Source organism: Ambystoma mexicanum, chromosome 1q (genome assembly GCF_040938575.1).
Source record: "Ambystoma mexicanum isolate Mex_15411 chromosome 1q, UKY_AmexF1_1, whole genome shotgun sequence".
NCBI lineage: Eukaryota > Metazoa > Chordata > Amphibia > Caudata > Ambystomatidae > Ambystoma > Ambystoma mexicanum.
Window position 1 is genome coordinate 1,545,788,001 of NC_090922.1, and position 18,722 is coordinate 1,545,806,722.

At 51.5% G+C, this 18,722-nt stretch overlaps 1 protein-coding gene across 3 annotated transcripts in view; it reads left to right on the forward strand.

Moving 5' to 3' along the window:
- LOC138551732 (glioma pathogenesis-related protein 1-like) overlaps nt 1-18,722 on the forward strand; it is a 446,524-nt gene that overhangs the window by 267,853 nt on the left and 159,949 nt on the right. For 2 of the 3 annotated variants that reach the window (XM_069642503.1, XM_069642501.1), the window contains one exon: nt 17,384-17,469. The exons of the other annotated variant lie outside the window; for it this stretch is intronic. In XM_069642503.1, the coding sequence (XP_069498604.1) occupies nt 17,384-17,469 (86 nt within the window). The remainder of the gene's footprint in view (nt 1-17,383; nt 17,470-18,722) is intronic. 3 annotated transcript variants of the gene reach the window in all.

Below are 18,722 nucleotides of genomic sequence, written 5' to 3' on the forward strand. Positions count from 1 at the left end.
TTCTTCCTTTGAGTTGGTGGGACCAATCAACTCAACAGTATGCCACCTGGATACCTATCTCGGAGCTGTTTGCATTTTCCTCTAGAGTGCTGCAGGAGCCTGTATAACCAGGGAGAGGGACACCAGCTTGTGTGCCTTACTTACAGCCACCGGAATTGAAGTTAGTTGCGATCTTGGCCAGTCCCAGTGCAGTCCAGGAGTCCCCCGACGTCCACTCTCTTGTCCCCACGACTGAGACACAGGAACTGCCAGGAACAGAAGCCATCAGCTGCATCTTTTTCTTAATTGTAAGGTACTGTGAACTCTGACTGAGAGTACTTGCCTCTCGCACTGAAAGTGCTTGAATCTTTTGCAACTCGCAGGCCTAATCAGCTTGTGACCCAAAATATGATTCTTCTTTTTACAAACTACTTCTGAGAACTTGTGCAGAGACTCTTCCTTTGAACTACCAGAACCTCATTATCCTATCCAAGACTTTAGCCCATTGACTTTGGCCTAGCCTATTGAATTGACTCTTATGGTGAACTCGACATATCTACACTGTCTACGAATAATTGTAACTTTTTCTGTTCTAATAACGTTTGCCTTTTACTTCTCTTGAAAAGTATTGTGAAATAGTATTGAATTATATTTGTGTGTTTTATATAATTGCCTCCTTATGAATGTTTTATAACTGACAGATAAATTAATAAGTATTTATCAAAAAACCTTGAGTGTAAGTTTATTTGAACACCTGTGATTGTAGACCTCTGTGTAACATCATTACTGCTCACATTTCCCCTCTTGAGATAAGCCTTGCTGCTCAACACGCTACCAAAACTGTGTAGTACAGACTTACAGGGTACTGCATTCAAACTTTTCCTAACACTTCCTCATATTTTGGACTGCCCTTTGCAATGCATCTGTCCCCTCTTCTAATTTGGCAGCATCCAAATTTAGCTCCTGTACCAATTGTTTCATTTCTTCTTTCATTGTCTCAAACTGGTTCTGAAAGGAGGTCATAAACTGATCTTGAAATTCTTTGAAACAGCTCTGCATGATTATCTGGCTTGCAGGGATGTCTCAGAACCCCACAGCTGTTTTATACTAGCCTCCTGATGCACCCCGCTTCCCCCTTGTTTTTTTACCATATGGACAAAAGGGGAGGGAGGAGGCTCTCCAACACCACACTAGATCTCCAAAACGTGCGCGCTTGTTTCTTTTTGATGGTCGGGCTGTCCCCATGATCCTGACCCCTTTTTTCTTCACCTATCTGCCCTTTTCCATGCACTGGGAGCGCCCTATGTACCGAATCCCCCCTGCCTCTCAGTTGTTCTTTGGATTCTCTCAGATCTTACCAACAGCTATGCCCAGAAGTCATTCCTGTACAAGGCCTTTCACACACTCCCGATTACAGGCATCACCTGCCGCTCTTCTGTCCTACCAATCCGGGGGCGGGGGTCTTCTCCAATTATCATCTGGGCCCTCCTTGTTCTCTCTAACTTTCTTGTCTTTGGATTGTCCCACGGCCACGGACCACGGTTCTTCCCCACTCCTACCTGAATCGCCCCCCCAGGCAGTCGCCCCAACTGCCCTTTGTAGTGGGGATGGATACACTCCAGTTTCACTCCCCTCCCTCCTGTAACCCCACAAGCTCACCAAGTCTGCTCCTGGTGCACCCTCTCTGGGCTCTTTTTATGTTCACTACTGCATCTCTTGGGGGGGGCCTCTCCTGCTTCCATTTAACCTGCTCTTTACTATTTGCCACTCCTCGTGATCGGACCCGGATGCCGGCATGTCCCAGCAATCCCCTCCTTACTGCCACGGGAACCCACCACTTCTCACATCTGACAGCCTGAGGGAGGTTAACACTGCAGCGCCTACCTCTACTCCGAGTCGGAATCTCTTCTTCTCGATCCGTTCCTCACTTGGCGAGCCTCTACACGTCACATCTACCGGCTTCTCCATGGAACGCTCTTTTGGCTGACAAATCGCGGTGTCCCTCTGCTTTAAGCTATTGCACAGACCTCCACTCTTCCATTGGCCACTCTTCTTTATTTACAGCTGTATGTGCTGCCCAGTGGGGCAGAGACGCTCACACACGTCCTTCTTACCTGGCCGCCATCTTGGAATCTCGCCTGCCCTATTTCGAATACAGTAAATCTGTAAAGGGAATTTCTCCAGCATTGGATCTTTCATGGATTCACATGCTTAGAATATTCCCCGTCGTCAGGCTGGGAATCCCCGGTACATTATATAGATCCTTTCCCGTAGGAAAACTTTTTCGACGCTTATGCGTCCTATCCGCCTCGTTTTGTATCATGCGTGCCCGCGGCGTCAGGACGCCATGATATAAATACAGGACCCGCCCCCGCGCTCCCTCAGATTTCAACCGTCTTTCAAAGTAGTGGGATCCTCGTGGTTACTACTAGTAGAAATTAGGTTGTTTTTTCTTTCGCTTCGGCGACGTTATATTCTAGAGAATTATGTCAGAAAAAGCGTTATTTCGCCCTTGTGCGACATGTGGACTCAAAAAAGTCTATGAAGGTGATGCCCACATGGATTGTATCTACTGTCTCCACCCGCACCACACGGCGGATACATGTGAGATATGCCAGGGTTTCTCCCAAAAAACCCTTAAAGACAGAAAAAGAAGGTTGGTCGACTGGCTTAACGATGGAGCGGGTGCCTATCCGGCATCAGAAGTTGGCTCAACGGCCTCCAGGAGCAAGTCGGAACCTCCCTCGAAGAAGGTACGGCCGGTCGACAACCTCCCTGATGACAAGCATACGGGGAAGCATGCTGGGTCTTCCTCATCACACAAAAAGTCCTCCTCCTCCTCATTATCTAAGTCGGTGAGGCAAGCGACGTCAAAATCCTCCTCAAGGGACCGTCATAGGTCTTCCGTGAGTCGGGATTCTTCAGCCGGGAAATCGGCATCGAAATCGGCTTCCAAGTCTAAAGTCTCGGCGCTGGCTACTTGCTCGTCGACACCGGTGTCGTTGACGATGCCTATTACTGTTCAGGCTACAGCGGTGGGGATTCCTTCGTCGACGGCGACTCAGTCTATGGCTTGGCAACCAGAGGTCTACGACCCGGTCCCCCCTGAAGTCTTACTGCAGCCGGACACGGCCTTGTCGACGCTGTCGGCGGAAGGGGAATGTGGCATGGTTTTACAGCCGTCGGATTTGGGCTTACGGCCTTCCACTTCAACGACGACGGCGAGTGGGGGTATGGTGCTTCTATCCTCGACGTTGCTGACCCCCCAGACGGTCTTGTCTCTGGATGTGCTTAATACGCTGCAGAAGCTCCTACAGCGTCTGGATACGCAGATCCCTCAACCTGGGACCTCATCGTCGCTATTTCCTGTACCTTCCGTCGACGAACAAGCTCAAACAGCCCGCTCGACGACCAAAAGCCCATCGGCCTCCCAGGTGGCGAAGGATCGTCCTCGAGCGCAGGAGGAGGGCGAGCTATCGGAGTCTGATTCTATCCAGGGTGACTCAGGGTCAGACATTTCCCTGTCACCGTCGAGAGACCCAACATGGAATTCGGATGTAGAGGTAGAGTCTACGAGGAGCCAGACACAACCGTCTCCTCCGGATGATGTGGGAGCCTTCCACGCCATGATGGGAAAGGCGTGTTCCGAGTTCGGCTTGATTCCTGAGGAACAAAAGAAAGACTGTTTTCTTTTTGATCATATGGGTCAAAGGAGGAAATCGGTTTTTGCCATCCCAATTCTGGACCACGTGTGGCAAGAAGGCCTCAAGACGATGCGCCATCCGTTCTCGGAGCCGGCTATCAAGGGGCGTATTGAGAAAAAGTTTAAAGCTCCGGAGTCAACTCCAAAATGTCTAACGGCACAACCTTTGTCAGACTCCGTGGTGTCGGCGGCAGCGGCTAGGAAGGCCAGAGTACAGCAAAAATGTTCGACCCCACCAGAAAGCGAGGCCAGGAGGCAGGACGCCTTTGGAAAAAAGGTGCTCTCAGTTGGCGCGACGACGATAAGGGCAGCCAATTCTTTGGCTATCGTATCAAGATACGATAGAGAAATGTGGCACAAACTAGCCCCTATCCTAGAACATCTGCCAGAAGAACACCGAAAAGCAGCCATGTTACTTGTACGAGATGGCGAAGAGGCTTCGAACCACGCAATTAATATTGCAGTTGACCTAGCAGAGTCTGGTTTCAAACAGATCAATCATGGCGTAGTACTTCGTCGACAAGCGTGGCTCAAATGTACTACTTTCCGTCCCGAAGTCCAATACAAAGTCCTTGACATGCCATGTGAAGGAGAACATCTGTTCGGAGAAAAGGTAGATGAAGCCTTGAAGGGGATGAAGGAAGACATGGATACTGCTAGGTCTCTGGGAGCCCTCCAGACAGGTAGAAATTTTCGCTCCTTTCGCCCATTCATGGGTGCTTCTGGAAACTCCCGCTTTGGAGCCTCTAGGGACCGTGGATTTAACAGGTCCTCGTACTCTTCACAAGGTTTCAGACGTGCATCCCAGTCGGCACGAAGAGGTAGAGATTATCAAGCCTCCAGAAGACGTAGCTCGGGTTCCTCTTCGACGAAGGGCAAGCAAACCGGCAACCAATGACGGCCTTCGGAACGTCCTGGGGGGCCGAGTCTCTCATCATATCGACCAATGGAAATGCATCACCACAGATCGATGGGTTCTGGACACGATTCGCATGGGTCATGCGCTTCAATTCAAAGACAAGCCTCCACGTCTTCCGCCGGTGTTTTCGGCCCAGCCCCACCTTCGGGTCCTACGACAAGAGGTGGAGCTTATGCTAAAAAATGGAGCGGTAGAAAAGGTTCCTGTGACACAGGAAGGAAACGGAGTTTATTCCCGGTTCTTCGTTGTCAAGAAGCCAAATGGAAAATGGAGGCCCATTCTCGACCTGAGGGTACTCAACAAATGGCTAAAGAGCTTAAAATTCAAAATGCTAAAGCTCCAGGAGGTTATCAGGTCGGTGCAACCCAAGGATTATCTGTCGTCGCTGGACCTTCAAGACGCCTATTTTCACATCCCAATACGTCCACGACACAGGAGATATTTAAGGTTCGTCGTCGGACGAAAGCATTTCCAGTTCAAGGTCCTCCCGTTCGGTCTCAAGTCCTCCCCCAGGACGTTCACCAAGTGTCTGGCCCCTATAGCGGCCCATTTAAGAAAGGAAGATCACCACGTCTATCCCTATCTAGACGACTGGCTGATCAGAGGTTCGTCCACGGAAAAAACGCGCAACAGTCTGGGGGCCACGTTGTCCCTCTTACAGAAACTGGGCTTCTCGATAAACTTCAGCAAATCCTCCTTAGAGCCTTCGAGGACTTTGGTTTTTCTAGGAGCGGAGTTTCATACGCAAACAAACCTTGTAAGACCATCCAGCGAGAGAGTACAGAAATTACAAAGCAAGGCGTCGGAATGGCAATGCGGTACCAGGGTATCGGTGCGCAAATACATGTCCCTGCTAGGGACTATGTCATCCTGCATTCCGTTGATAAACAACTGCCGTCTGTTTATGAGGCCTTGCCAGGAATTTCTAGCGGACCGTTGGGCGCAGAGTCAAGGTCGCTGGTCCGACAGACTGGTCGTCGACGAGCAACTAGTACAAGCACTCTGCTGGTGGAAAGCGTCTTCTCATCTAACGAAAGGAATGCCTCTGGTGGAACCGGAGTTCCAGAAGACGGTGGTGACGGATGCATCGTTGAGCGGATGGGGAGCTCATCTGGATACGTTGCAGGTACAAGGCAGGTGGTCGTTACAAGAGTCATCCCTGCATATCAACCTGCTGGAACTGAGAGCAGTGCGATGGGCTCTAAAATCATTCCTTCCTCAGTTGAGGAACTCGGTGGTGTGTGTCATGACGGACAACACAACTACAATGTTTTACTTGAGGAAGCAAGGAGGGACACGGTCCAGGTCCCTGTCGACGGAGGCACAAAAAATCTGGCATTGGGCACTGCAACACAACATGCAAATCTTGGCGTTCTACCTGCCAGGCGTGAAAAATGTGGAGGCCGATGCCCTCAGCAGAGAACTGAACGATGTTCACGAATGGGTGCTGAACGACCAGCAAATACAACACGTATTCAAGAAGTGGGGACATCCCTCCATCGATCTGTTCGCGACGAGGGACAACAGGAAATGCCTGCAGTATGCAAGCAGATGGCCTCAGCAGGGCTCTCTGGGGGATGCGTTCTCCTTTCCATGGACGAACAAATTCCTGTACGCATTCCCTCCATTTCCCCTTATCCGGAGGACGTTGCAATGGATCCTCAAGTACCCATGTCGGGTGATTCTGGTGGCCCCGTACTGGGCCAGACAGGTGTGGTTTTCAGACCTACTGCACCTAGCGGCGGCGGAACCGACGAGGTTCCAGAGGACCCCCAACCTTCTGTCTCGACAGGAGGGGGTTGTTTGGCATCACGACCCGGACAGCCTCAAATTGACGGCCTGGCTCCTGACTTAGCTGAATTTGGTCAGCTAACGATTCCGGAGGAATGTTGGCGTATTCTGCAAGCGGCAAGAGCACCTTCCACAAACACCTCATACTCGTACAAATGGAGGAGGTTCTGTCAGTGGTGCTCGGATCAACCAGGTTTGGTTCCGCAGTCGATCAAGCCGGAACATCTCCTTCCATACTTGCTGTTCTTAGCTCAAAAGGGCCTATCGGTATCGTCGATAAAAGTACACCTGGCCGCCATTTCCAGGTTTACACGTCAACGACATTCCACACCATTATTCAGCGACCGCCTGATTAAGCACTTCCTTAAGGGCCTATTTCGGAGTTTTCCTCCAGAGAAGAAATTTCCTCCGGCGTGGAGCCTCAATCTGGTGTTAGCGTCTCTTATGAAACCTCCTTTTGAACCAATGTCATCATCGTCTCTAAAGTTTTTGTCGTGGAAGTTGGCCTTCCTGGTCGCCATCACTTCAGCCAGACTTATTTCAGAAATCCAAGCTCTAATGGTAGACCCAACATACTTACGTTTTTTCAAGAACAAGGTGGTCCTAGCCACTAACCCACAGTTCATACCGAAAGCTCCGTCAGTGTTCCATAAACACTCCTCTATTGTCTTACCTACGTTTTTTCCAGAACCATGCTCGGGAGCGGAGCGTGCGTTACACACACTGGACGTAAAAAGGGCTCTCAAGTTCTATCTTCATCGCACGCAACCTTTCAGAGAAACGAGGCAGTTGTTCGTGGCCTATGGGTTGGGTGCTAAAGGCAAAGCCATTTCAAAGCAAGGACTGTCAAGATGGGTGTCATCTACCATTTCGTACTGCCATTCCAAGGCAGGGAAGCCTCTTCTACGACGGCCAAGAGCTCATTCAACTAGAGCGGCGGCATCGTCGACGGCGCTGTGGTCTGGAGTCCCGCTGGGGGACATCTGCATGGCAGCTACCTGGGCGGCTACACACACTTTTACCCGCCATTACTGCCTGTCGCAACAACATGCCGAAGATACCCGGATGGGACAGGCGGTGCTTCGACACCTATTCCACTAAGGTAAGCCCCGGCTGAGGGGTTAGATCCTGTTGCAATTGTGTTTCAATATTGTCCGCTTTTCTATGCTAATAATTAATGATGTGTACACGACCATAGGGAACGGGCATTGTGAGAAGTATGCGGTCTTGCATGCACGCCTCCTCTTTTAGGGATGGTACTGCTATGTAATCTATTCTAAGCATGTGAATCCATGAAAGATCCAATGCTGGAGAAGGGAATAGTTTCTTACCTGTAACTCCATTTCTCCAGCATTGGTATCTTTCATGGATTCACATGCGCCCTCCTGCCTCCCCTGGACATGCAAACCGGTTCCCCCACTACTTTGGGGGCCGAAATCTGAGGGAGCGCGGGGGCGGGTCCTGTATTTATATCATGGCGTCCTGACGCCGCGGGCACGCACGATACAAAACGAGGCGGATAGGACGCATAAGCGTCGAAAAAGTTTTCCTACGGGAAAGGGTCTATATAATGTGCCGGGGATTCCCAGCCTGACGACGGGGAATATTCTAAGCATGTGAATCCATGAAAGATACCAATGCTGGAGAAATGGAGTTACAGGTAAGAAACTATTCCCGTGTAATGCAAAAAGGAAAATCCGTTTTCAAAAGAAATGTCAGTAGGACTGAGTAAACTCCCTTCCCCACGTTTTGTAGCACGGGATAAGGTGGCACACTTGGACTTAGCATCACACTCTGGCTTCGGATACAAGGATGCAGTTTGTTTCATGGACCAGGGCCCACTTAGCCTTCCACGAAAAAAAAATAGTTTATCCACTGTACCTCTTGGCTTTCTCTCACTCCAGCCCAGGTCACCTTTTAACTTGTAATACAGTCCAACAAAAGTTTGTTTTCTTCTTGTTACCGCAATTCAGTACAGGTTTCCTTCTGCTAATCTCAAACCTTTCAATCACAATTTGTCGGGGTTCGCTTCACAACTTCATAGGCTTCCCTCCCTGGGGTTCAAGCGTTCTTTCATTTTCCTTCCTCTGTTGAAGACGTTCTAAACTGCAAGGCTTTTGCTCTTACCCCAGCATGACCACTTTAACCTCCTTCCGTCAAACATCACTTTTTCTCTCCTACACCAAGACCTGTTGATGACTGTAGTTTCAAGCACAGTACTTATTTCTAAGTTCAACGATATCTCACATCCAGGTTTCCCTCTGCCGGGATCCAACCTAAAAACAGTTCAAATCTTGCATCTCAGTTCCTTTCTCTTCCCACTGCTTCAACGGCATCAGACATTTCACAGAGACTTTCGATTGGGCAATATTCTTTCACCGGGCTACTCTGTTACTTTGTATTTTTAATGTAGTTCTTTACAATGTTTTGCTTTCTCTTGTGTCTTATCGGCACACGCGCAACATTAATTCGTCAGACTGTTGCCATCAAGTTTCATTAACACAGACCAGACTTTCAATGCTTTCATCAACTCATCGGCTGTGTTGATTCATTTTGTTCTGTGCGGCTTTGATCCTCAAGTCGAAGCTGATACCACAACTGCTGCTGCACCTCCCCAACTCGGCTGTTCCCCCAGGAGGGTGGCAGGTATCCTTGAAACACGATGTTTATCCCTTCTCTCTGGCTGGTCTTCCTTGCGCAACCTTCAAGGCCTTTCGGAGATGACAAGCTCTCGCTGGGGTGTCCAAGGTTTCTCCGTACCTTGGTTCAGTCCCTCGGCCTGTTGCTCTGCTCCACCTGGTTCACTGTCGCCCTGGAAGAACTGCTGCTTCTCGTGCATCACCTTGCTCCGAGCGTGTCTCAGTATTCCACCTTTTAACCATGTGGGGAGAGCTAATTGGTACCGGGTGTATATAATGAAGATCAGGAGCCTAAACCTGCCTGATCTTACTAGTGGGATATGTCCAATGTATTGCATGGTTGGTACTCCTTTTAGCCTTAGACCTACTCTTCCTCGGCTTAGTGTTTTTGTAGGAAAGGTGGTGTTATCTGGGAAGTTGGAATATCCTATAGGATTGAACAGGGCTATTTGGATAGGGGGATACCATGACTCTCCATTGGGCATTCCTTCCCCTACACCCCGAGGACCCCTCACCCAGGTGATCCTCCCTCACTTTTGCACCCCCAGGGTCTGGATCCAAAGGCGATGTCCGTGCCCTGACTACCTGAGTAAGGGATCCCTAGGGTCTAGGCAGTGAAGCACCATCTGGTTTTTCACAATAGCCACTGGGATTAATAATACTGTGGCTCTCATGGAATAGGTATATTTATTAGATGTTGGGGATACAAGCAAGAATTGGAGTCATCGGGTAGTAACCCCTAGTCCAGAGGTCCATTTTCGCTTATTTAAGATCTTTTGGAGCCCCTGGAGATTTTCCCCTAACCATGCTGGCGAGGTTGTTACTCTTGTCTTGATGCAGGTTCAAAGTAGAGGTAGCAAATTGCCTTCTGCACTGTTTCTCTGAACTATAAGCCAGCACCAGGTTCTGACAACTACCCCGTTTCATGGTAGGCCTCTGTAAATGGTGGTATTTTTTGGGATGATACTGTAGGTCCTTAAACATCTGCACAATGTCTCTGGTGCTGTGGTACATCAGTGAAGTGGTGGGAATAGCAGCTTGTGACTGCCGGGTGGACCCAGGCTTGGATTCTTAGTGAACCTCCTTCCTAGTTTCTGTACCAATCCCGCTCTCCCTCCTCTTGTAACGCCTTTCACTTTGGGCTAATTTCTCCAGCATGGGGTCTGGCATGGATTCACATGCTCATGAATATTCCCCGTCGTCAGGCTGGGAATCCTCGGTAAAGAAAAAACCAGTATCAGTTTCGTTTCTGATATGTCTTTCGTAGTAATAACCAATCACTGGTCTCTGCGTCATACTGACCACAGCCAATGACTGCCCTCTACCTAAGCCCCGCCTCTGGCAGCCATCTTCAGATTTTTACCGCACGTTCATGTGTTGGGATCCTCGTGCTATTGCTCTCGAGCATTAGTGCTATTTTTTCACGTTTTTCTCAAAAACTTCGTTTTTTTCGGTCAAAAGAGCCTCAAGCTCCACCGACTCTCCATCCGATCAACGGGGACCCGTGTCGGATTCATATGCGCCCCTCAAGGGTGAAGATTTCGTCGAGCTACGCTTTTGGAGGACTCCAGAAGTTTTCTCAGTCCCGTCCCGGACATGGCCCAGGAGAAGGGAAGCTCGACGCCCGGAAAGCTGTTCAGGGTCTGCCCTGGATGCCAGCTGCAGAACGTCTTTAAGGAGGACGAACACTCCTTTTGTCTTTACTGCTTACATGAGGACAAGACGCACGTGGAGAAGGACTGTGCGTATTGCGGCAACATGTCGGAGCGGACCATGAAGGACCGCCATCAACGTCTCGCCAACTGGCTGGAAGGGAAGAGCCCGTCCGGCGAGAAGAAGAGGAAGAAATCCGAGCGGTCTTCTAAGACCTTTGAGGACGCCCCGGCGACGGGGGTCCAACACAAGGCCAAGCACCGCGAGTCCGCTGGCACCGGGAACGCCGAACGGTCGGGCTCTACGGGCGCCAGGCAGGGCGCACCCTCCCCGGTACCATCAACCACGAGCCAACGCTCTGGGTCGGGTAAGAGGAAGGCCGAGCACCCGGCGAAGCTCCTGGAGAGGCCCTCGTCGAGCTCGAAGGCCCCATCGGAGGGGGAGCGAGGCAGTGTCCCCCCCCCTCAAGGATAAGGCGGTGAGCGCACCTAAGGTGGTGAAGGCCTTAATCCATCCGGCCAAGGCCTGTATCGAGACTGTCGCGGCGGCCCTGGCTCAGACTGTGGAGGCTACGCCAGTGGTGGCGACCTCGGGGCTCAGAGTCTCCCTGCCACCTCGGAGGGAGTCCTCTTTTATGCCCATCGATAGGACCCCCGTGAAATCTCCGGCTGAGAAGAAAAAGGGGGGGCAGGGTGTCGTCGTAGACTCTGCTTCAACCTCGGAGGAAGGGCTGATCGAGGTCTTAAGCCACGGCCTCGGCGTGGAAGAAGACCGGCCCGTCGGGATGGATCCCGACGCAGGTGACGACCACATCACCGAGGGCACCGACGGGGCCCCTGATCGCCTGTCGGATTCCCCTCTGCCAGCGCCGCAAGACAACTCGGCGGCCATTTTGTTGGCTATACAGTCCTTATGCACGGAGATAAGGACGAGACTACCGTTGCCAGCGGAGGAACCACTCCCGTCGGGGGACCCAGAACCGGGGCCCTCTGGCGTTCCTCCTCCCAAGAAAAGAAGGATTCACCCTCCACCTCCTTTTCAGTCGTCGCGCCCCATCCAGCCCTCCTCCCCGTCCACGACTCGAGGGGATGATACGGGGACTGACACGGCCGCGATGGGTACGGACGACGAGGTTTACGACGAGGATCTGCCGTCGTCACCTCCCACCCGGGCTTCCCCGCCCGACGAGATTGGATTGTTTCACTCCATGATCGCCAGGGCATCCGAGCTCTTCCAGCTCTGCCCGGAAGAGAAGAAGGAAGGTTTCCATTATCAACGGCGCGAGGCCAAGAGAAAGACTGTCCTGTCTGTGCCTCTACTGGACGATATTTGGGATGAGGGCCTCGCCCTCCTCAAGAACCCATCCACGACGCGGGCTAGAAGGGATCGGTACGAGAAGAAGTACCGGGTCCCGGACGCGGCCCCCTTGTGCCTCCGGGCACAGCCGACCCCGGACTCCGTCGTCTCCGCGGCGGCCAGGAAGAAATCGGGGGGGTGCGGCCTCTACGTCGATTTCCCCGCCGGACGGCGAGGGAAAGAAATTGGATACGATGGGACGCAGGGTCATCTCGTCTGCAGCGACGACGATTAAGGCGGCCAACGCCTTGGCTATCGTAGCCCGCTACGACAGGGAGCTGTGGTACAAACTGGCCCCCCTGCTGGACTTCCTACCGGACGACAAGAGGGCGGATGCCCTAGAGATCTTGCAGGAAGGAGAGGTGGCGTCGGACCACGCCATTACGATTGCGACGGACATCGCTGACACTGGATTTCGCCAGTTGGTCAATGGGGTGTGCCTTAGGCGGCGTGGATGGCTCAAGGCTACTGACTTCCGTCAAGACGTGCAGACCAGAGTCTTGGACATGCCATTCGACGGAAACAACCTGTTTGGGAAAACAGTGGACAATTCCCTTCAAGCCATCAAGGCAGACACGGAGACGGCCCGGGCTCTTGGGGTTCTCCAGCAACGGCGGCCGCCCTTTCGGAGCGGCGGAGGCAAACAGGGTGCCTCCAAAGGTTCCGGCGGCGGATTTTCCACCTACCGTCAAGCGGCCCGTTCGTCGTCGCAGGAAGCTTACAGGGGACGAGGCAAGTCAGGCGGACCCCGCCGTCGTCGCCAAGGAGGTCAAGGCGGCAAAGCCTCGTCAAAGCAGGACTGAAACGGCCGTGGGGTCGGGCCCCCACCGAAGCACCCCGGTGGGAGGCCGGCTGGCGAGCTTCGTCAGCGTGTGGGAGTCCATCTCCACCGCCCGTTGGGTGCTGGAGGCCCTAGCCCAGGGTCACGCGCTCTAGTTTCAAAAAAGGTGCCCGCGCGTCCCCCCTGTGGCCAGGAAAGAACATCACGTCCCTCAACTTCTCTTGGAGGTAAAGGCGATGCTCAGGAAGGGCGCCATCGAGCTCGTCCCAAAGAGGCTTCGGGGCTCCGGAGTTTACTCAAGATACTTCCTCGTGAAGAAGAAGACGGGAGGATGGCGTCCCATCCTGGACCTACGACGACTGAACAAATTCATCAAGGCACAGAAGTTCCGGATGGTAACCCTCCAACACGTCCTGGGTCAGCTGGAGGAGGGCGATTTCCTGTCGTCGTTGGATTTGGAGGATGCCTACTTCCATATTCCCATCCTAAAGGGACACCGAAAGTTTCTCAGGTTCGTGGTCCAAGGGCGTCACTATCAGTTCAGAGCCCTTCCCTTCGGACTAAGGTCGGCACCCAGGGTGTTCACCAAGTGCCTCGCGCCGGTGGCGGCGCAGCTGCGCCGAGAGGGGATCCACGTCTACCCCTACCTGGACGACTGGCTCATCTGTGCCAAGACTAGGGAGCTCGCCGTGGAGCACACGGCAAGGACCGTCCAACTTCACACAGACCTGGGATTCTCCATAAACTACGGCAAGTCCCAACTGGGGCCCGCGCAAGACGCACTGTTTCTGGGAGCGAAGCTCGACACAGTGTCGCTTCTGGCCTCTCCGTCGGAGGAAAGGACGAGGGCCATTTTGGGCAAGGTGCAGCGGATGCTGGTTGCGGACGCGGCCAGAGTGAGGTCCATCAAGTCCCTCCTCGGAATGATGTCTTCTTGCATTTACCTCATCCCCCTGTGCAGGCTCCGGATGTGACCGTTGCAGGAGTTCCTGGACGCGTGCTGGATCCAGACGACTGGCAACTTCGAGGAGAGGATCACACTCGACGAGAGTTTCCGACTAGCGATCCGGTGGTGGGGCACCCGCGCACATCTGACGGCGGGCATGGACTTCCAGACCCCCGGCCACCAGGGGACAGTGACCACGGATGCCTCCCTGGAAGGTTTGGGAGCGCACACCGAAAATCTGCACGCGAGAGGCCTTTGGCTCCCGACGGAGAAGTCCCTCCATATCAACGTCCTGGTGCTCCGTGCAGTGTTTTGGGCCCTCAGGTCCTTCCTTCCGTCCCTCAAGGGCAAGGTGGTGAGGATCTTCACCGACAACACCACCACCATGTTCTACATCAGGAAACGGGGCGGAACCAGGTCCCCAGCCCTGTCCAGGGAGGCGCAGGATCTGTGTTATTGGGCCGTCGCCCAAAGGATGTTTCTGGTGCTGTTTCATCTGGCAGGGATAAACACCATCGCCGACTCACTCAGCAGGGAGCTGCGCTCGTGCCACGAGTGGGAACTACGACAGGATCTAGTGGACCGCCTCTTCCGACGGTGGGGCACACCCCAGATCGATCTGTTCGCGACGGCGACAAACTCCAAGTGCCGGAGGTTCGCCAGCAGGTTTCCCCAGCCTAGGAGCATGGGCGATGCTTTCTCGTTCCCCTGGGAGGGCCTGTTTCTATACGCGTTCCCTCCATTGCCATTGCTGATCCGGCTCATCAACCAGCTCAAGAGGTCACGGTGCAGGATGATCCTCGTCGCACCTGCGTGGCCGAGGCAGATATGGTTCCCGGACCTTCTGGACTTGTCAGCGTCCCCGTCAATCAAGCTGCCAGTGGACGCGGATCTTCTCTCCAGGGAAGGAGGCGCCATCCTCCATCACGACCCGAAGTCGCTGAACTTGCAGGCCTGGCTCCTGCAGCGTTAGAGTTTGGAGGATACGACATACCGGCCGACTGCAGAGAGGTTCTTGCAAAGGCCAGGGTGTCCTCAACTCTTAAATGCTACGGACACAAATGGAAGAGGTTCTCTGTCTGGTGCCACGCACAGAAGATTAACCCTCTGCGGATTACGGCTCCCCAAGTACTGCCGTACCTACTGACGCTGGCCAAAGCTGGGCTGGCGCACGCGTCCATCAAGATTCATCTTGCTGCGATCTCCCGATACACCAGAACCACGGGGCGGACGTCTTTGTGGTCTCATCGTCTGGTGAAAGTGTTCATGAAGGGACTGTTCAGATCGTTCCCGCCGGTGAAGGCTCCGGCCCCGGCGTGGGAGCTCAACGTGGTGCTGACCAAGCTCATGGGACCTCCGGTCGAGCCTCTGCACTCGGCTCCGTTGAAGTTCTTGTCATGGAAAACAGTGTTTCTTGTGGCCATCACCTCCGCACGACGGGTGGGAGAGATCCAGGCCCTTTCCTGCAAGGCCCTGTACTTGACTTTTCATGACACGAGGGTAGTGCTCAGGACGCACCCCTCCTTCATGCCCAAGGTGCCGTCGGACTTCCACCTCAACGAACCCTTGGTGTTGCCTGTTTTCTTCCCGTCGCCTTCGTCGCCGGCTGAAAGGACTTTGCACTCGCTGGATCTGGCTAGAGCGCTGAAGTTCTACGTGGACCGCACGAAGGGTTTTCGGAAGACGTCACAACTCTTTGTGAACTTTGGCTCTCTCGAAGGCTTCCATTTCCAGACGGCTCTCCGGCTGTATCATGTACTGTCATCGGTTGGCAAACCGACCGCTGCCTGGCCGTCCGAGAGCCCATTCCACCAGAGCGATCGCAGCTACCACGGCGTTCCTATCTGGTGTGCCCTTGCTGGACATCTGCAGGGCTGCTACGTGGAGGTCGACGCACACCTTCACGAAATTCTACTGCGTCGATCGGGATTCCAGGGAGGAGTCCAGGGTCGGCCAAGCAGTGCTGCGCAACCTGTTCGCCTAAGGTGAGCCTGGTGAGGAGGTAAGAATTGCTTAATGTTGAGTTTGATGTGATGCTTAATGTTGAGCCTTTGCCACCTCCCGTGGTTGTGCATGTGTGTACTGCTATGTATTCTTTATTCATGAGCATGTGAATCCATGCCAGACCCCATGCTGGAGAAGGAACAAGTTACTTACCTGTAACTGTTGCTCTCCAGCATGGGTCTGGCATGGGTTCACATGCGAACCCTCCCGCCTACCCCTCTGCGGCTCTTCACTTGGTCATACTGCCACTTCACGTGCTACCAAATCTGAAGATGGCTGCCAGAGGCGGGGCTTAGGTAGAGGGCAGTATGACGCAGAGATCAGTGATTGGTTACTACTACGAAAGACAGATCAGAAACGAAACTGATACTGGTTTTTTCTTTACCGAAGATTCCCAGCCTGACGACGGGGAATATTCATGAGCATGTGAATCCATGCCAGACCCATGCTGGAGAACAACAGTTACAGGTAAGTAACTTGTTCCTTAATGTCACATTTACATGTTTGGAAGGCACCAGTTGGCCCTAGGAGCCCTAAATGTAAAATAAAGTAGCTCCTGGTAGCTGTTGGTTTCAAGCTAACCAGGTTCCACTATGCTAAATGCAGGATCGAAATACCTCAAAGCTACCCTCAATTTGGAACTCTGGAGGATATAGCTCTTGATGGCTGTGGATTCTCTAATTTGTTATTTTGAACCTCAAAGACCATCATTTGCGTCCTAAGAAAGTTCTTGGTCCTGTTAGATTGAAATGTGTCCTTCTCACAAACCTGGCTGTCATTAAACATTTTGATAGCATATTCAAAATCAGACTACAATAAAAACTCATTGCCCATGGGACCTAAATATGGTCCTGGTATTTGTATCTAAAATCCATTTGATTCAATGGCTTTGATTGAATGAGGCTGTTGACTAAGAAAATGGCCTTTCCTGTGACTATCACTGCATCCTGTAGGATATGTAAATTGCAAGCACTGTCCTTTAGAAAACATGTGATTGCTCATTCAAAGAGATGAGGGATTTCTGATAAGACACCCATTATTTCCTCTGAAAGTTAGTGAAATGTTTAAGATGAAATCTATCTACTTGTCTTCATTTTTAATCAGACCTCGAATACAGATCGGGCTCTACAAACCTAGGTCTAAGTTTCATCTTGAGTGTGACCGGTCATTAGTTCTAACCTCTGTGTTTAGAGATGCGTATAAAACTTCCATAAGTAGGGAGAAAAGGGAGCGGGGCTCAGAGAGAAAATTACTTACCATAGTGACTTCTGTACTCTTACTTTATAATCTCCTTTCCTCCATAAGCTCCTTCCATTCTTAAAAAGTGAGCAAGTACGACTTAATAAAAGGACAGATAATTGGGTGTGGCACGCACATGAGCAATCGCCGATTGGGACTTTGCCTATATGTGCAAGATTACGTGAGTGAAATTGTATAGAAATAATTCACTGCTGCTTGGCTTGACTCTCCCGTCCTGTCCCCATTCCATGGGACGTCCCATGTGTATGGTGGAAAGGTGGATATGTACTAGGAGTAGTCAGTGCAGTAAGTACATTTTTCTTAACTGAAAGACAGTTCATCTCTTATTTGGCACTGTTTCTCTGAATTGCAGCGGGAATTATACCACACAACCATATAAGGATGGAGAACCATGCAGTGAATGCCCAGTGGGTGACACATGTGAGGCGAATCTGTGCAGTAAGTCTATACAATGCACTTTTAATGAAATGTAAAAACATACAATATTTCATATTAATGACCATTGAATATCTCTGCCTTTGTTGGGGATTCTGGAACACTAATCAAACAGATATAAAACTCACATATTTAATAAAGTATTAAATAACATAATACACATTTCCTTTTGGGTATATTTGATTCGCCAATTTTACCTCCAACGTGTATATTTTTTGGTTCAAATTGCTCGATTAAGTTTAAAAACTCCAGTTGTCAGTTACATATATAAAACATACTTCCACCAATTGACGGATCCCACTTTAGAATTCCACCTACAACTCCATATTAGCCCACTATATGTTGGCTTAAGCATTAGCGGAATAACTCCACCTTCTCCACAGCTAAAAGTATGTGTCAAAGTCCTCTCTTATGTTTGGGACCACACAGTGGGTCACTCGGGTGGGTCTATATATTTCTGCATGTTAAAGACCAAACCCAAAAAATACTTTAGCCTGTTTTGTGTCTGCTTTTAAAATGCAGCAATATGGCATGCTCTCACTCCCACCCACCTCCCTCAATGTGACCCCCATCCCCACACCCACCGTCTCCTGCCGGTTATGTAAAACGAGGGGGTTTAACCCCCACTATCCCTCTTTTCTACACTCACCAGCCCCTTCCCAGCACAACACACACCAAGTCCACGCATGCAGTCTCTCTCTCTCACACTCTCACACACACACCAGTCATTCTGAATCTATCTTAGTTTTCAGCCAAGTTTCACTTAGTACTGACTCGGGTAAGCCTCCCAAGCCAATGGACATGGGGACCTGTAGCCACCCTCCTTTTAAAGGGCAGGGGACAATCATCGGGTGTCAGTGCGGGAGTGTCCTGGCAATATGATCCCTACAGGCAGTCCGATAAACCCTCACTTTCCCCTCTGCACTAACACTTATCCTCCCCAACAGGGATAGCCTGAAGCCCTGTGTAGGCACACCCAGATTCCTAGAGGGGGGAAAACAAATGCATTGCTCCAAAAACAGTCAATTTCACTTGCATAATACCTGTAGCATTTATCCTCCTCCTATTGCCAAAGTCTGCAGTAGATAACACCAAAAGGTGGCACATTGCAATAACCCAATGCTGACGGTGGACAGTCTTGCTATTTCATGATTTTCTAGATGCAGACTCAAATGAGAGTAATATTATTTTCTGGGTCATTTACCTCCTCGTCGTTCACTTACTGATTTTTCAAAACGGCAAGTTGCCTAGCACCT